Source organism: Schistocerca americana, chromosome 3 (assembly GCF_021461395.2).
Source record: "Schistocerca americana isolate TAMUIC-IGC-003095 chromosome 3, iqSchAmer2.1, whole genome shotgun sequence".
Taxonomy (NCBI): Eukaryota; Metazoa; Arthropoda; class Insecta; order Orthoptera; family Acrididae; genus Schistocerca; species Schistocerca americana.
The window spans coordinates 927978553-927990787 of record NC_060121.1 but is presented as its reverse complement, the minus strand read 5'-3'; the positions used below and the strand labels follow the sequence as shown (position 1 = coordinate 927990787).

Below are 12235 nucleotides of genomic sequence, written 5' to 3'. Positions count from 1 at the left end.
AGGAAAGACTGTACAATGCTTTTTTAACAATGTTCTGGGGCGTGACTGGGTTAAGTCATTCTTAAAGAGACACCCTCAGTTGACAGTCAAGTTTTCGTCTAACATCAAACGAAATCGAGCTCAGATCGATGAAAAAAATAATAACAGAGTACACTGGGAATCTGAAAGAGGCGGTCAATGATTTACCGCCAGATAAAAATTATAATTATGACGAAACGTGTATGTCAGATGACCCTGGAAAGAAAAATTTGATTTGTAGGAGAGGCTGCAAGTACCCAGAACGGATAATGAATTCTACCAAATGTAACGTAAGTGTGATGTTCTGTGGTAATGCCGATGGTGACTCGTCGCCTCCTAATGTTATATATAAAGGAGAGCATTTATGGAGTACGTGGACTGAAAACGGCCCTGAAGGGGCACGATATAACAGGACAAAACAAGGATGGATTGATGGTGCAACTTTTGAGGATTGGTTTTCGACTCATCTACTTCCTGTTCTAAAAAAACAGGCAGAAAAGTAATCATCGGTGACAATCTCAGTTCACATATAAGTGTGAATGTTCTTCAACTTTGTGAAGAGAACAACATCCAATTTGTCTGTCTGCCTCCGAACTCTTCGCATTTAACACAACCACTTGATTTAGCTTACTTTAGGCCTCTCAGAATGAAATGGAGACAAGTTCTTAAAGAGTGGAAGCAATCAGACAGTGGCGAAGCTGCATCCACACTATCAAAGTTCCCAAGATTGTTAAAAAAGGCCTTAGCATAGAGTCGAATGTACGGGATAATCTTTTGGCTGAATTTAAAAAGGCTGGAATCCACCCGATCAGCAAAGAAGATATTGCCAAGCGATTGCCATCATACAATGGTTCTGTTAACCTTGATTTAATAGAACAAACATTAATTGAACACCTTAAGGAAAAAAAGACAAGAATTGTTCAGCCGCGAACAACAAAACGTTGAAAATTGGAAGTCCCTGCAAGAAAAAGTATATCTTCAACTGAAATTCTTTAGTACCAACAAAAACAGCAGAATGAAATAGACGAGAAAAAGAAAGGAAAGGAAGCTTTGATAGACCAGAAAAAATTGAAAAGGAAAAGAAGAAACTAGAAAAAACAAAGCAAAAAAATTAGATGGAAACAAAAAGAAAAGAAGGGGTAAAAGAGCGGCAAGCCTTTCATCAACAGATGACGGTGATGACAATTTCAGCTTAGTGTCCTCATGTCACAGCGACCTGGTTTTTTCCAGCAGCGATGAAGACTCTTTTAGTGTCAATGAACCAGATAAACCAATTAACTTAGACGATTCAAGACCCAGTACAACCTTCCCAACTGCAAATGTTGAAGGCCCAAAGGGAAGCAATGAAGACATGAAGGAACTTGTAGAAGAGGACGAATTTGTTGTTGTTCATTGGAACGGACTCCGATTCCCAGGGTTGGTGCTCTCTGTAGCGGAGGAGGGAGCGACAGTGGACAGTATGGCGCCGACTAAGGAAATTTTGGAAGTGGCCCCAAGAAAAGGATACGTTATTTTACCAGTAGTGTGACATTGTAAAAGTTACTCAGTCACCAAAACTCGTAAAAAGAGGCCTTTTTAAGATTGATTTCATTCAAAGATAAAAATTCCTCTTTTGAAAGAACTAACTTTTTACAACTTTTTTTTACACTTTGACTTACCTGTGTAATTTTAACTTGTTGTAAAATATTGCTATAATCATTAAGTAACGTTTGTTTTTCTTTGTCACTTGTCTTTATACCACGCTTTTTCTATTGAAAAACTATCTTGGGCCAAAGTTACCCTATCCTTAGGGTAACATTGGCCCAAAATTTAAAAAATTTAAAAATAGAAAAAAATTAGGTAAAAAAGTGTGCAGCATCTAAAATATAAGATGTTATAGTTGCAAAAAAAGGTTACCAGAACTTAAGTAAAAAATGATTTATCTGAAGGGTAAATCGTGAAATTGTTCAAAAGTGGTCCAAAGTAGCTCGTGTTTACGGTACTGCAAAATTATATCACTGTAAGATACACAGTTCAGGAGATATAACGACATAAATGTTGAGGTGCGTGAAAAAGTAGCTTTCCTTAAAATGGAGTGTAAATTGCGCAGACTGTATTCATCCAGTGTTTCATCATTAGAACACTAACGGCTTCCGACAAACTTTAAACATAATTTCAAACATTTACTAAACTTTTTCTACCTTAAATGTTTAACGTCAAATACACTCTAAGACAAAAAGAAAGTCGCACCACGATGGAATTAGTCGAATGGGGCGGGAAGCGGTCGATCTGACGAACGTGTACAAACACATGATTATAATTTCAGAAAAACTGGATGATTTATTTAAGAGCAAAAGCTTCACGAATTGAGGAACTCTGTAACGTGTTAGTCCACCTCTGGCCCTTATGCAAGCAGTTACGAGGCTCGCTATTGTTAGAGTTGTTCGATGTCCTCCTTAGGGAAATCGTGGCAAATTCAGTTAAATTTGCGCGTCTGATGGACAAAATCTAGACCTGGTTGGACGTCCCTGCCCGCAATGCTCCAAACGTTTTCAATTGGGGAGAGATCCGGCGACCTTACTGGGCGAGGAAGGTTTAACAAGCACGAAGAGAAGCAACAGAAACTTCCGCTGTGTGCGGGCGGGCTCTACATATCTTGCCGAAATGTAAGCCCTAGGTGGATCGCCATGAAGGGCAACAAAACGGGACGTAGAATATCGTGGACGTACCGCTGTGCTGCAAGAGTGTGGCAGATGACGACCAAAGGGGTGTGGCAGATGACAACCAAAGGGGTCTTGCTGCGACATGATTGTTGGGCCGTATGGCGGCCGACGTTCGGGTCGGTATCGGACTGCTGTCTGGGGCGGGGGCGTCTCCAGACGCGTCTTCGTGGCCATCGAAGCGCGACTCCTCACTGAAGACAGTTTTAGTCCAGCCAATGATACTGCAGGCCGAATGTGTCCAAACTGGCTTGTTGGTGTACAGAGGTCGATGGTAGACGGCACAGGTGGCGCTATAGGCTGTGAGCCGCCTGCTAATGGCCTTACGGTTACTGTAGGACCAGTTGCACGTCGGATCGACGTTAATGACGAATCCGGGGCTCTGAGTACCTCTGTGAAGAGTGCTCGGTCTTCACCTTCTGTCGTCTCGTTAGGTCAACCACTTCCTTCTTTACGGTGTGGCCGATCCACCCATTCCTGCCAACAACGTCGAATACTGGCTTAGATCCTATACAAATGTCAAGCGATTCGCCAATTACTCCAACCGGCTTCTTTGCTCCCAAAAACATGTCCTTTGTCAAATGCGGGCATCTGCAAATGTTGTCCACTCGCCAGACTGCGAGGCATAGTTGCTCTCCGCAAATTCGCAAAAAATTGATGCACCGGTATCGACACGTCTCTTGTTTACTGCCCTTGCCGGATGCGCAGCGAAATTGCGCTGCAGCGTCACACGTTCATCCATCGGCCGCCGAAGTTAACAGTTTTGCATTTTGTCGATATTGTACGAATATAGATTCGTGACCGATTTTCGAAACTCCTTCGTGGCGAATCGGTTGAGTTGGGAGTGTTACAAGAATTGTGGGTTTAGTGGTACTCACGAAGTAGTGCGCGTTGCAGAAGCGCGCGTGCAGGCACTTGAGCACGGCGTCCTCGGTGAGCGGCCCCGGCAGGTGGATGAGGTCGGCCAGGTCGGCGCGGCCGGGCGGCGCCTGCGCGTGCGCCGGCGCGGGCAGCGGGAGCGGCGGCCCCTGCTGCGGGGGCGCCGGCTGCTGCTGGTGGGGCGGCGCTGGGGCCGGCGGCTGCGGCGGCAGCTGCCCGTGGAGGGGGCCGGGCTGCGCCACGGCCGGCGCCGACAGCCCGCCGCCCTTCCGCGCCTTCGCGCCCAGCAGCGCATCTGCAACAGGCACACACCGGGCTCAGATCGGCACTCGCAAAACTCACTACGATACGAGAAAGTAAAAGTTACCCGACACGAATAAAACACATCTACATTGATGAGCAAAAACAGGACGATCACCTGCTTATTTGTCTGTCTTTGGAATGAAATACGTAATTGGTTCTGCGTATCAGGGATACTACAGTTTGTTAGTGGGTTTGCGGAGCTATGTGGCATTGGATGTCACGCACAGGTCATGTAATTCGCGTAAGTAACGGGCCTCTGAGTTGCGTACGCGATGATGGCTTCCAATAGCAATCCAGATGGGTTCCATAGGATTTACATCACGCGAATTTGGTCACCGAGACATCGACGTGACTTCACAATTTTTTTTTTTTGTCATCAGTCTACTGACTGGTTTGATGCGGCCCGCCACGAATTCCTTTCCTGTGCTAACCTCTTCATCTCAGAGTAGCACTTGCAACCTACGTCCTCAATTATTTGCTTGAAGTATTCCAATCTCTGTCTTCCTCTACAGTTTTTGCCCTCTACAGCTCCCTCTAGTACCATGGAAGTCATTCCCTCATGTCCTAGCAGATGTCCTATCATCCTGTCCCTTCTCCTTATCAGTGTTTTCCACATATTCCTCTCCTCTCCGATTCTGTGTAGAACCTCCTCATTCCTTACCTTATCAGTCCACCTAATTTTCAACATTCGTCTATAGCACCACATCTCAAATGCTTCGATTCTCTTCTGTTCCGGTTTTCCCACAGTCCATGTTTCACTACCATAGAATGCCGTACTCCAGACGTACATCCTCAGAAATTTCTTCCTCAAATTAAGGCCGGTTTTTGATATTAGTAGACTTCTCTTGGCCAGAAATGCCTTTTTTGTCATAGCGAGTCTGCTTTTGATGTCCTCCTTGCTCCGTCCGTCATTGGTTATTTTACTGCCTAGGTAGCAGAATTCCTTAACTTCACTGACTTCGTGACCATCAATCCTGATGTTAAGTTTCTCGCTGTTCTCATTTCTACTACTTCTCATTACCTTCGTCTTTCTCCGATTTACTCTCAAACCATACTGTGTACTCATTAGACTGTTCATTCCGTTCAGCAGATCATTTAATTCTTCTTCACTTTCACTCAGAATAGCAATGTCATCAGCGAATCGTATCATTGATATCCTTTCACCTTGTATTTTAATTCCACTCCTGAACCTTTATTTTATTTCCATCATTGCTTCCTCGATGTACAGATTGAAGAGTAGGGGCGAAAGGCTACAGCCTTGTCTTACACCCTTCTTAATACGAGCACTTCGTTCTTGATCGTCCCCTCTTATTATTCCCTCTTGGTTGTTGTACATATTGTATATGACCCGTCTCTCCCTATAGCTTACCCCTACTTTTTTCAGAATCTCGAACAGCTTGCACCATTTTATATTGTCGAACGCTTTTTCCAGGTCGACAAATCCTATGAAAGCGTCTTGATTTTTCTTTAGCCTTGCTTCATTATTAGCCGTAACGTCAGAATTGCCTCTCTCGTCCCTTTACTTTTCCTAAAGCCAAACTGATCGTCACCTAGCGCATTCTCAATTTTCTTTTCCATTCTTCTGTATATTATTCTTGTAAGCAGCTTCGATGCATGATTGTGCGATAATTCTCGCACTTGTCAGCTGTAGCACGGTTCTGGCTCCGAAACATGGACAGTTAAACTGCTGAAAGATGTCATCGCTGTCGGAGAAGACACGATGGAATGGAGGTGGTTTGCAGCTGTCAGCGTGTCTTCGATTACTACCAAAGGCCCCACGCAACCGCAGAAGTGTCTCTCCCGTGGCATAATACTGCTCCGACCAGTCTGCGTCCGTGGCACGCTGCACTTACGAGCCGCCGTTCACCCACGACAATCGACATAGTGTAGCAAAAATGCGATTTACCCGAAGAGCCGACACGTTTCCATTGATCAGCGGTCGAATCCCGATGATCGTGCCCACAGCAATTGTAACTATGTCGTTGGGTCAGCAAGCGTACACGTAGGGGTGGTCTGCTGCGGAGCTCCGTGCTCAGCAATGTGTGACGAACGGTGTGCTCGGAAACACTTGTGCGTGGATCAGTATTTTACTGTTTCGGTAGAGATCCGTAGATCACCATCTATCCTACTTTACAGAGCAGACAGGCAAGCCTCCGAACTCCGCGTTCTGCGAAGAGCCATTTAGCGCCTAGTGATAGTTTCACTGTCCTGCCTCTTTCCGTAGATGCTCACGACAGTAGCACGTGAACATTCGGCCAGGTTCGCCGTTTTCGCTCACAGGTTCTGCGAAACAATAATCTGCCCTTTGTCAGAGTTGCTTATCTCAATGGATTTCCCCACTTGCAGCCCACATTTAGTCCAGATAGAAATCTTAAAGACAGCAGAGCATCTAGGAAATATTCTGAACGTCACCGTCCTATGCGTTGACTGTAATGTTTCTGCGGTGAAAAAGGGGGTAGGGGGTGGAGGGAAAGGAGTTGATTCGACAGTGCTGCTCCTAATACATCTTACAGCAGTTGTGGCTTGCAGTACCACCAGGATATAAGATTGTGATCACCAAACTCGCCCATTTACATTCCTGTCATGGTTAAGACGTGTTTCAGAATTAAATATATCAATTACAGATCAAGACAGAAATCTCGTGGAGTGACAAATATTGTCTTCACTAAGATACGCAGTGCTATAAATACTAACATAAATTTCTTGCCTTTTATTCGTTATTGTTCTAAGTGAGGAGGAAGAGTATGAGAAAAAAATTTAGATGAAGTTGCGAATCAGTTCAGTTGTGTGCACATTGCAGAACGCAGACATCTTACTCAAGCTAAAGAAGAACCTTCTCTCAGGCTTTGGATTTTTGCTTTGTTTGCTAGCGTGAACTAACTCATTGTTATATTTTTTTATCCCAGAATTATGTAAGACGTCTTCTTTGATTGCCAAGGATTCCGCAGCACAGAAAATCACTTTGTTCTGAAGATACTTGAATTTCGAATGTTGGGTGGCGCTCGAAGTTGCGTCGTTGCTTCTGGTGATATCGATCTACAGTGGGCAACGCGCTTCTATGAGTTGAATTTTAACCTCTGCAAAATGGTTAGTTGAAAATCATCACTATCATAGTACTGGATCCGCTGGTTTACTACTGGAGACTGCGCTGAGTGGTGTATACAAAAGTTATTCCACTTGAGTCGCACTCTTCGGAAAGGTTCTGGACAGTATGAAGTTTTTAAAGACTTGTTGCCAGAATGTTGAAGTGCATGATATTGAGGAGAAGAGCCGCTCCCCACTTCCTCCGCGCCGGTCAGAAATGTGTGTTGACAAATGCAAACCAGTGACTGGTGAGTTCAGTGTGAAGTTGTTGAATAGCGGTGGCGTGATTACTGCTTGTGAGTTTTCCCACATGTACTAATGAGCAGAATGGGCCTTGTAGTTGAACAACGAATGGAAGGCAACTTTTTTAATACCATAGCGTAGGATGTGGATGGGGGGAGGTTCAGATTAGAGGTTGTGGAGGTTTGAGCTCAATTTAACAATTAATTTATTAAGCATAAAATCTTCTTGACAGTAGAACAATAACAACAAAACGGAACTTAATTTGAAGCCGAATATAGTTCTTGAAATCAAGGCTCAAACAAGAGAATGACAATTAACATGCCTTCAACACAATGAAACAGAATTAGAATCAACTTTCCCTAGGATACAGAATCGGGTACCACCCACATATGTAGTTGAGAAAATCGTACGAAAAGCTTCCGTAAAATGGATGGGCTTTGATAAAACACAATTCCACGATTTCTATGGAGAAGAGAGAGAAGGGGGGACAGAGAGAGAGAGAGAGAGAGAGAGAGAAAGAGAGAGAGAGAGAGAGAGAGAGAGAGAGACCGGTTTTGATCAAGCGTCGCCACAGCATTCTTACTTGCAATTATCGATTTGCAAAAAGTTTCGGCATTTAAAGCCAATGTCTCACTGCTGTAAGTCACAACGTTTTTGGCGGCACTGGCTGACGTCTCATCTGGTTTAGGAGCAACGGTCTCAGAAAAGTTGGGAAAGAGTGTCCTCCTGTAAAGGGGCCAGAAGTCAAGGAATGAGAAGCGGGAGAGGAGAAACAGCAGGAGGACAATATTTATTTACTGCGAGGCAATTAGTGACGGGCTGTGAGATTACAGGGAGGCAGGTGGCCGCTCTCGCGTGAGCGCCTCAGACACGCAGGGGGCGTGCCAGGGCCGACGACCTGCGCTCCGCGGCGCCTCTGCAAGGGTGACACGTGGCCTCTGTCGCCTCGCGTGCCGCGGCAATGTGGAAGGTCGAGTGCGCACCTCACAAACGAGTTCCCAAGCTCCCGGCTTTTTGTAGTTGCCATCAGCCAGACGGCAGACTTAATACGATAGTCGCCCAGTGCGCACGGAAAGTCGTCCTCTCATTGCTTACGTTCATTCGAACTGAGCGTGAGTGGCGTGACCCAAAGTAATAGGAATCCCATTTGTATTGCTAATAGCGCGATGCGGTCTTCGCAGGATGAAGGAGAATGAAGATTATGACTTAATGCCACGTCGACGACGAGATTATAGACTAAGCACGGTCTCGGATTTTACGAAACTCAGCTCGCTGTGTCCGTCCATAAAATAAAAATAGCACTGTAGACAGCGGTGCGCAAGTTAATAATGTGTTCCTTGGCATCTGAAACGCATTCGATATAAGCTGCTCAAGAAAAGATTTGCACCATCCTCGTGCTCAGGGTCTGGGTGTTGTGTTGTCCTAATCATCATCATTTCATCCCCATCGACGCGCAGGTCGCCGAAGTGGCGTCAAATCGAAAGACCTGCACCAGGCGAACGGTCTACCCGACGGGAGGCCCTCGCCACACGACATTTCCATGGCACACAGAGTACAGAAAATCGCTGTCCACACCCATGTGACAGTGGAAATAAAAATAGCCTACATTCTCAGTGGTGCTCAATAGAGTATGTTCTGTAGTCAGGCGTAAGTAGGATAGTGCGGGTTGTGTACGCTATTCCGCCTGTTAGCATGTCCTGAATGGTTATTTCAATTTTAGACCGTGTAAGCTTTGTCAAAATAGTGCAAGAAGAGCTATCAGCACGGGAAGTAGCCCGCGTACGTCTTCTAGACATCATTCGAACATTCAGTCCCTTTCGTGAGGCACAAAACATTGAAGATTTGCTTTGGAGTGGTCGCCAGTGGTTAACAACACTACCTGATAGGATCATCTACAAATTGTTGCTATTAAGAACGCCGTGGTACTAAAACGGAGCTGCGTCGCTCTATCTCTTTGGGGGCAACTGGGAGAGCTATGTCGACGTAGACAGTAAAAAAAAACAGTCTCTACGTAAGCAATTTTGCTTTTAGGTGTCTATTACGAACAGCAGTACACACCTTCCAGTGCGGTTGTGTGCTACGGGGGTGGGGAAGTTAACATCTAGAATGGAACTTGGATCAGTGGCGTCGAGTTCTCTTCACCGAAGAGTGCAAGATGAACATTTTTGCTGCACATCTCAAGCCTGCGGGTTTAGCAGGGAGATGGGTCAGTAGGCCAGAACGGTATCATGTACGGAGGTCAAACGCCTCTCGTCACTACTGAGCGTAATTTGAGAATTGTGTATTTCGTGAGAGAATCTCCGGCCGTTGTGATCGAGGTGTTCTAGGAGCTTCAGTCCGGAACCACGCTGCTGCTACGGTCGCAAGTTCGAATCCTGCCCTGGGCATGGATGTGTGTGCTGTCCTTAGGTTAGTTAGGTTTAAATATTTCTAAGTCTAGGGGACTGATGACCTCAGATGTTAAGTCCCATACTGCTCAGAGCCATTTGAACCATTTTTCGGGAGAGAATCCTCCATGTTGTTCAGCCCTGCAGTTAATAGTTCGGCTATGCGGTCGTCTCTGAAGGCAGTGGTACACTATCGGACTGTCCGAGGAATCAATCGAATGTAATGGCTTGCGCTATCTACTGATACCAACCTGATTAGGTATGCTTAAGACCAACTGAAACATGCAGTCGTCGCGACAGAAAGTCTCACACATAATGTCGACCTCAGCAGAACCGCGAAGAAATGTGAGGCAGTCTTCAGCAGAAAGTTTTGAACACTTCGTGTACCATCATAACGCGAAGGATCCAAGCTTCTTACAATTCACGGTATAGAGCATCGCGGTATTGACTTTTACACAGCAGCAGACTGTGGTTTCACACAAGTGCACTGCCGGAAAAACTGCTTCTGTTTTGGTTAGCGTTTCGTTTTTACTTCACAGTAACGCTATTTTCAGGGTTCCGTATCTCATTCTGCAAAAATGGGACCTTTACAGGATCACTTTGTTATCTGCCTACCTGTCCGTCCTTCTGTTAAGACCCCTCTCTCAGGGATGGACAGAGGTCGCAAGCTGAAATTTATGTCAAATACTAAGGTCTACGGTCTCCCGGCGATATAAAAAAATTTAAGCTTCTGTGTTTATGCAGTCAAAAAATGCGGCTATTTATGTCACTTATTTTGATACTCGCAAACTCAGTCATCAAAACCTATAGATGACCCATCTGTTTGTATCATTAAGTTTGTACGGAACCCTCACGGCCCGACTCCTACTCGCACCTGTCCAGTTTTTTTTAAGACTTATTCTTTCGTTCCCTACTGCCTTCAATCTCACCCCATGCGTGTTTACAAACATTCGGGTGGTGCAAAACTCTTTTTCAGGAATGTACGAGTTGTTCCACAACACTAGCATATGGAGTTTCGGACGTGCGTAATAAATGGCAGACAGAACTGAATACGTCGTTCATAGCGGTACGACATCGATAGATGTAGTAATAATTTCAGGAGTGTTACATAGCCCTTATTTTGTAGTTTACGATACTCAGCAGGCCCTGCACAGTAAGACGTTGCCAATCTGTTACACGTTGCTCAAAGTGGTGTGTCTAAGGTGTGGAGAAAGTACAGAGAGAAGGGAAATGTGAGAGATAGACCTCGCAGTGGTCGTCCTCGTATGACAACACCAATGCAGGACCATTTCCTCCAACTGTCGGCTCGTAGGCGCCCAACATGAGCTGCCATAAATATTGGGTGACTTCTCCCGGACAGCAGGGATTCGTGCCTAAGACCAAACAGTGTGTAGAAGATTGCAACACGGTGGTCTTCATTCCAGAAGACGAATGAGAAGTTTTGCACAGAACCAACGGAACCGAAGCAATCGAAGGACCTGGACTCATGCACATTAACACTGGACCATTGCAGAAAGGAGTAACGTCGTGTTTGCTCAAGAGACCAGGATTGATTTGCAACTGGAGACTAGATGTGTTAGGATTTGGAGAAGTACCTGTCGACACCAAGTACGTCGATACATTCAGGAAGTCCATCCGTTTGCTGGTGGAAGTGTAATGTTTTGGGCGGCAATAATGATGGGACGGCAGACCCCTGTAATTCCTATCTACGGCAATTTGATTGGTCCCTGATTCCTCCAAGAGGTCTTACAAATACCTGTAAGGCCCTACAGGCGTGAAGTTGGTGACAACATCCTAGTCGATGACAACGCAAGGTCTCGGTATCTTCAAAGATGCAACATCAACTGAATGCAGTGACCAGCACAATTCTCAGGCACAAATACAATTACACATGCGTGACATCTGTTGAAGGTGATCGTTGCACAGATTCCGAATCCACCTGACAATCTTCAGGACCTAACTGAAGCAGACATTGAGAAGAGACACCGCATGCTCCAAGATAAACTTGATGGTCTCGTCCTGAGCGTGCCTCATGGAGTGGAAGAACACATCCGTGTGTGGGGAGGACATACTCACTACTAAAGATTGATAATCATCGTCATAAGATAAAGATTTTTCACTGTTTTTGTTTTTCAAGATGTACACTCAGGAGAGAGCCTTCTTTGTTTTGTAATGATTTTTTGTAACGAACAAAATAGTCCTTCTTTTCAGAAGGAATTATGTTTATTTTACAGGTGTACTATAAGAAGTCATTGTAGTAAACTCTGTGATATTCCAAACTTTTGAGGTGTGTACCATGCGCAATTGCAACTGCAGGTTGCATGAAAATGCTATGAGAGACAACTGCCATTTGGATGCACTATAGTAACTTTCAGATGTCTTGACCACACTTTTTATATTTCCCAAATCACCTTACGCGTTTCGACATTCCGTTATTTTCATAAGAATGTCAATCATATAAAATTATTCAGTAGGTACAATTTATCTCGTCAACATTCTCGATTACATTCTCAAATTTGCACTTGTCTCTTGATTGAGAATGTTGACGAGATACACTGTATCAAAAATGGTTCAAATGGGTCTGAGCACTATGGTACTCAACATCTGAGGTCCTCAGTCCCC

At 44.9% G+C, this 12235-nt stretch overlaps 1 protein-coding gene across 1 annotated transcript in view; it reads right to left on the bottom strand.

Moving 5' to 3' along the window:
- Positions 1-12235, bottom strand: part of LOC124606542 (myosin-I heavy chain) — a 253040-nt gene that overhangs the window by 176719 nt on the left and 64086 nt on the right. Inside the window, exon 3 of the mRNA XM_047138528.1 lies at positions 3596-3891. Coding sequence (XP_046994484.1) covers positions 3596-3891 — 296 coding nt within the window. The remainder of the gene's footprint in view (positions 1-3595; positions 3892-12235) is intronic.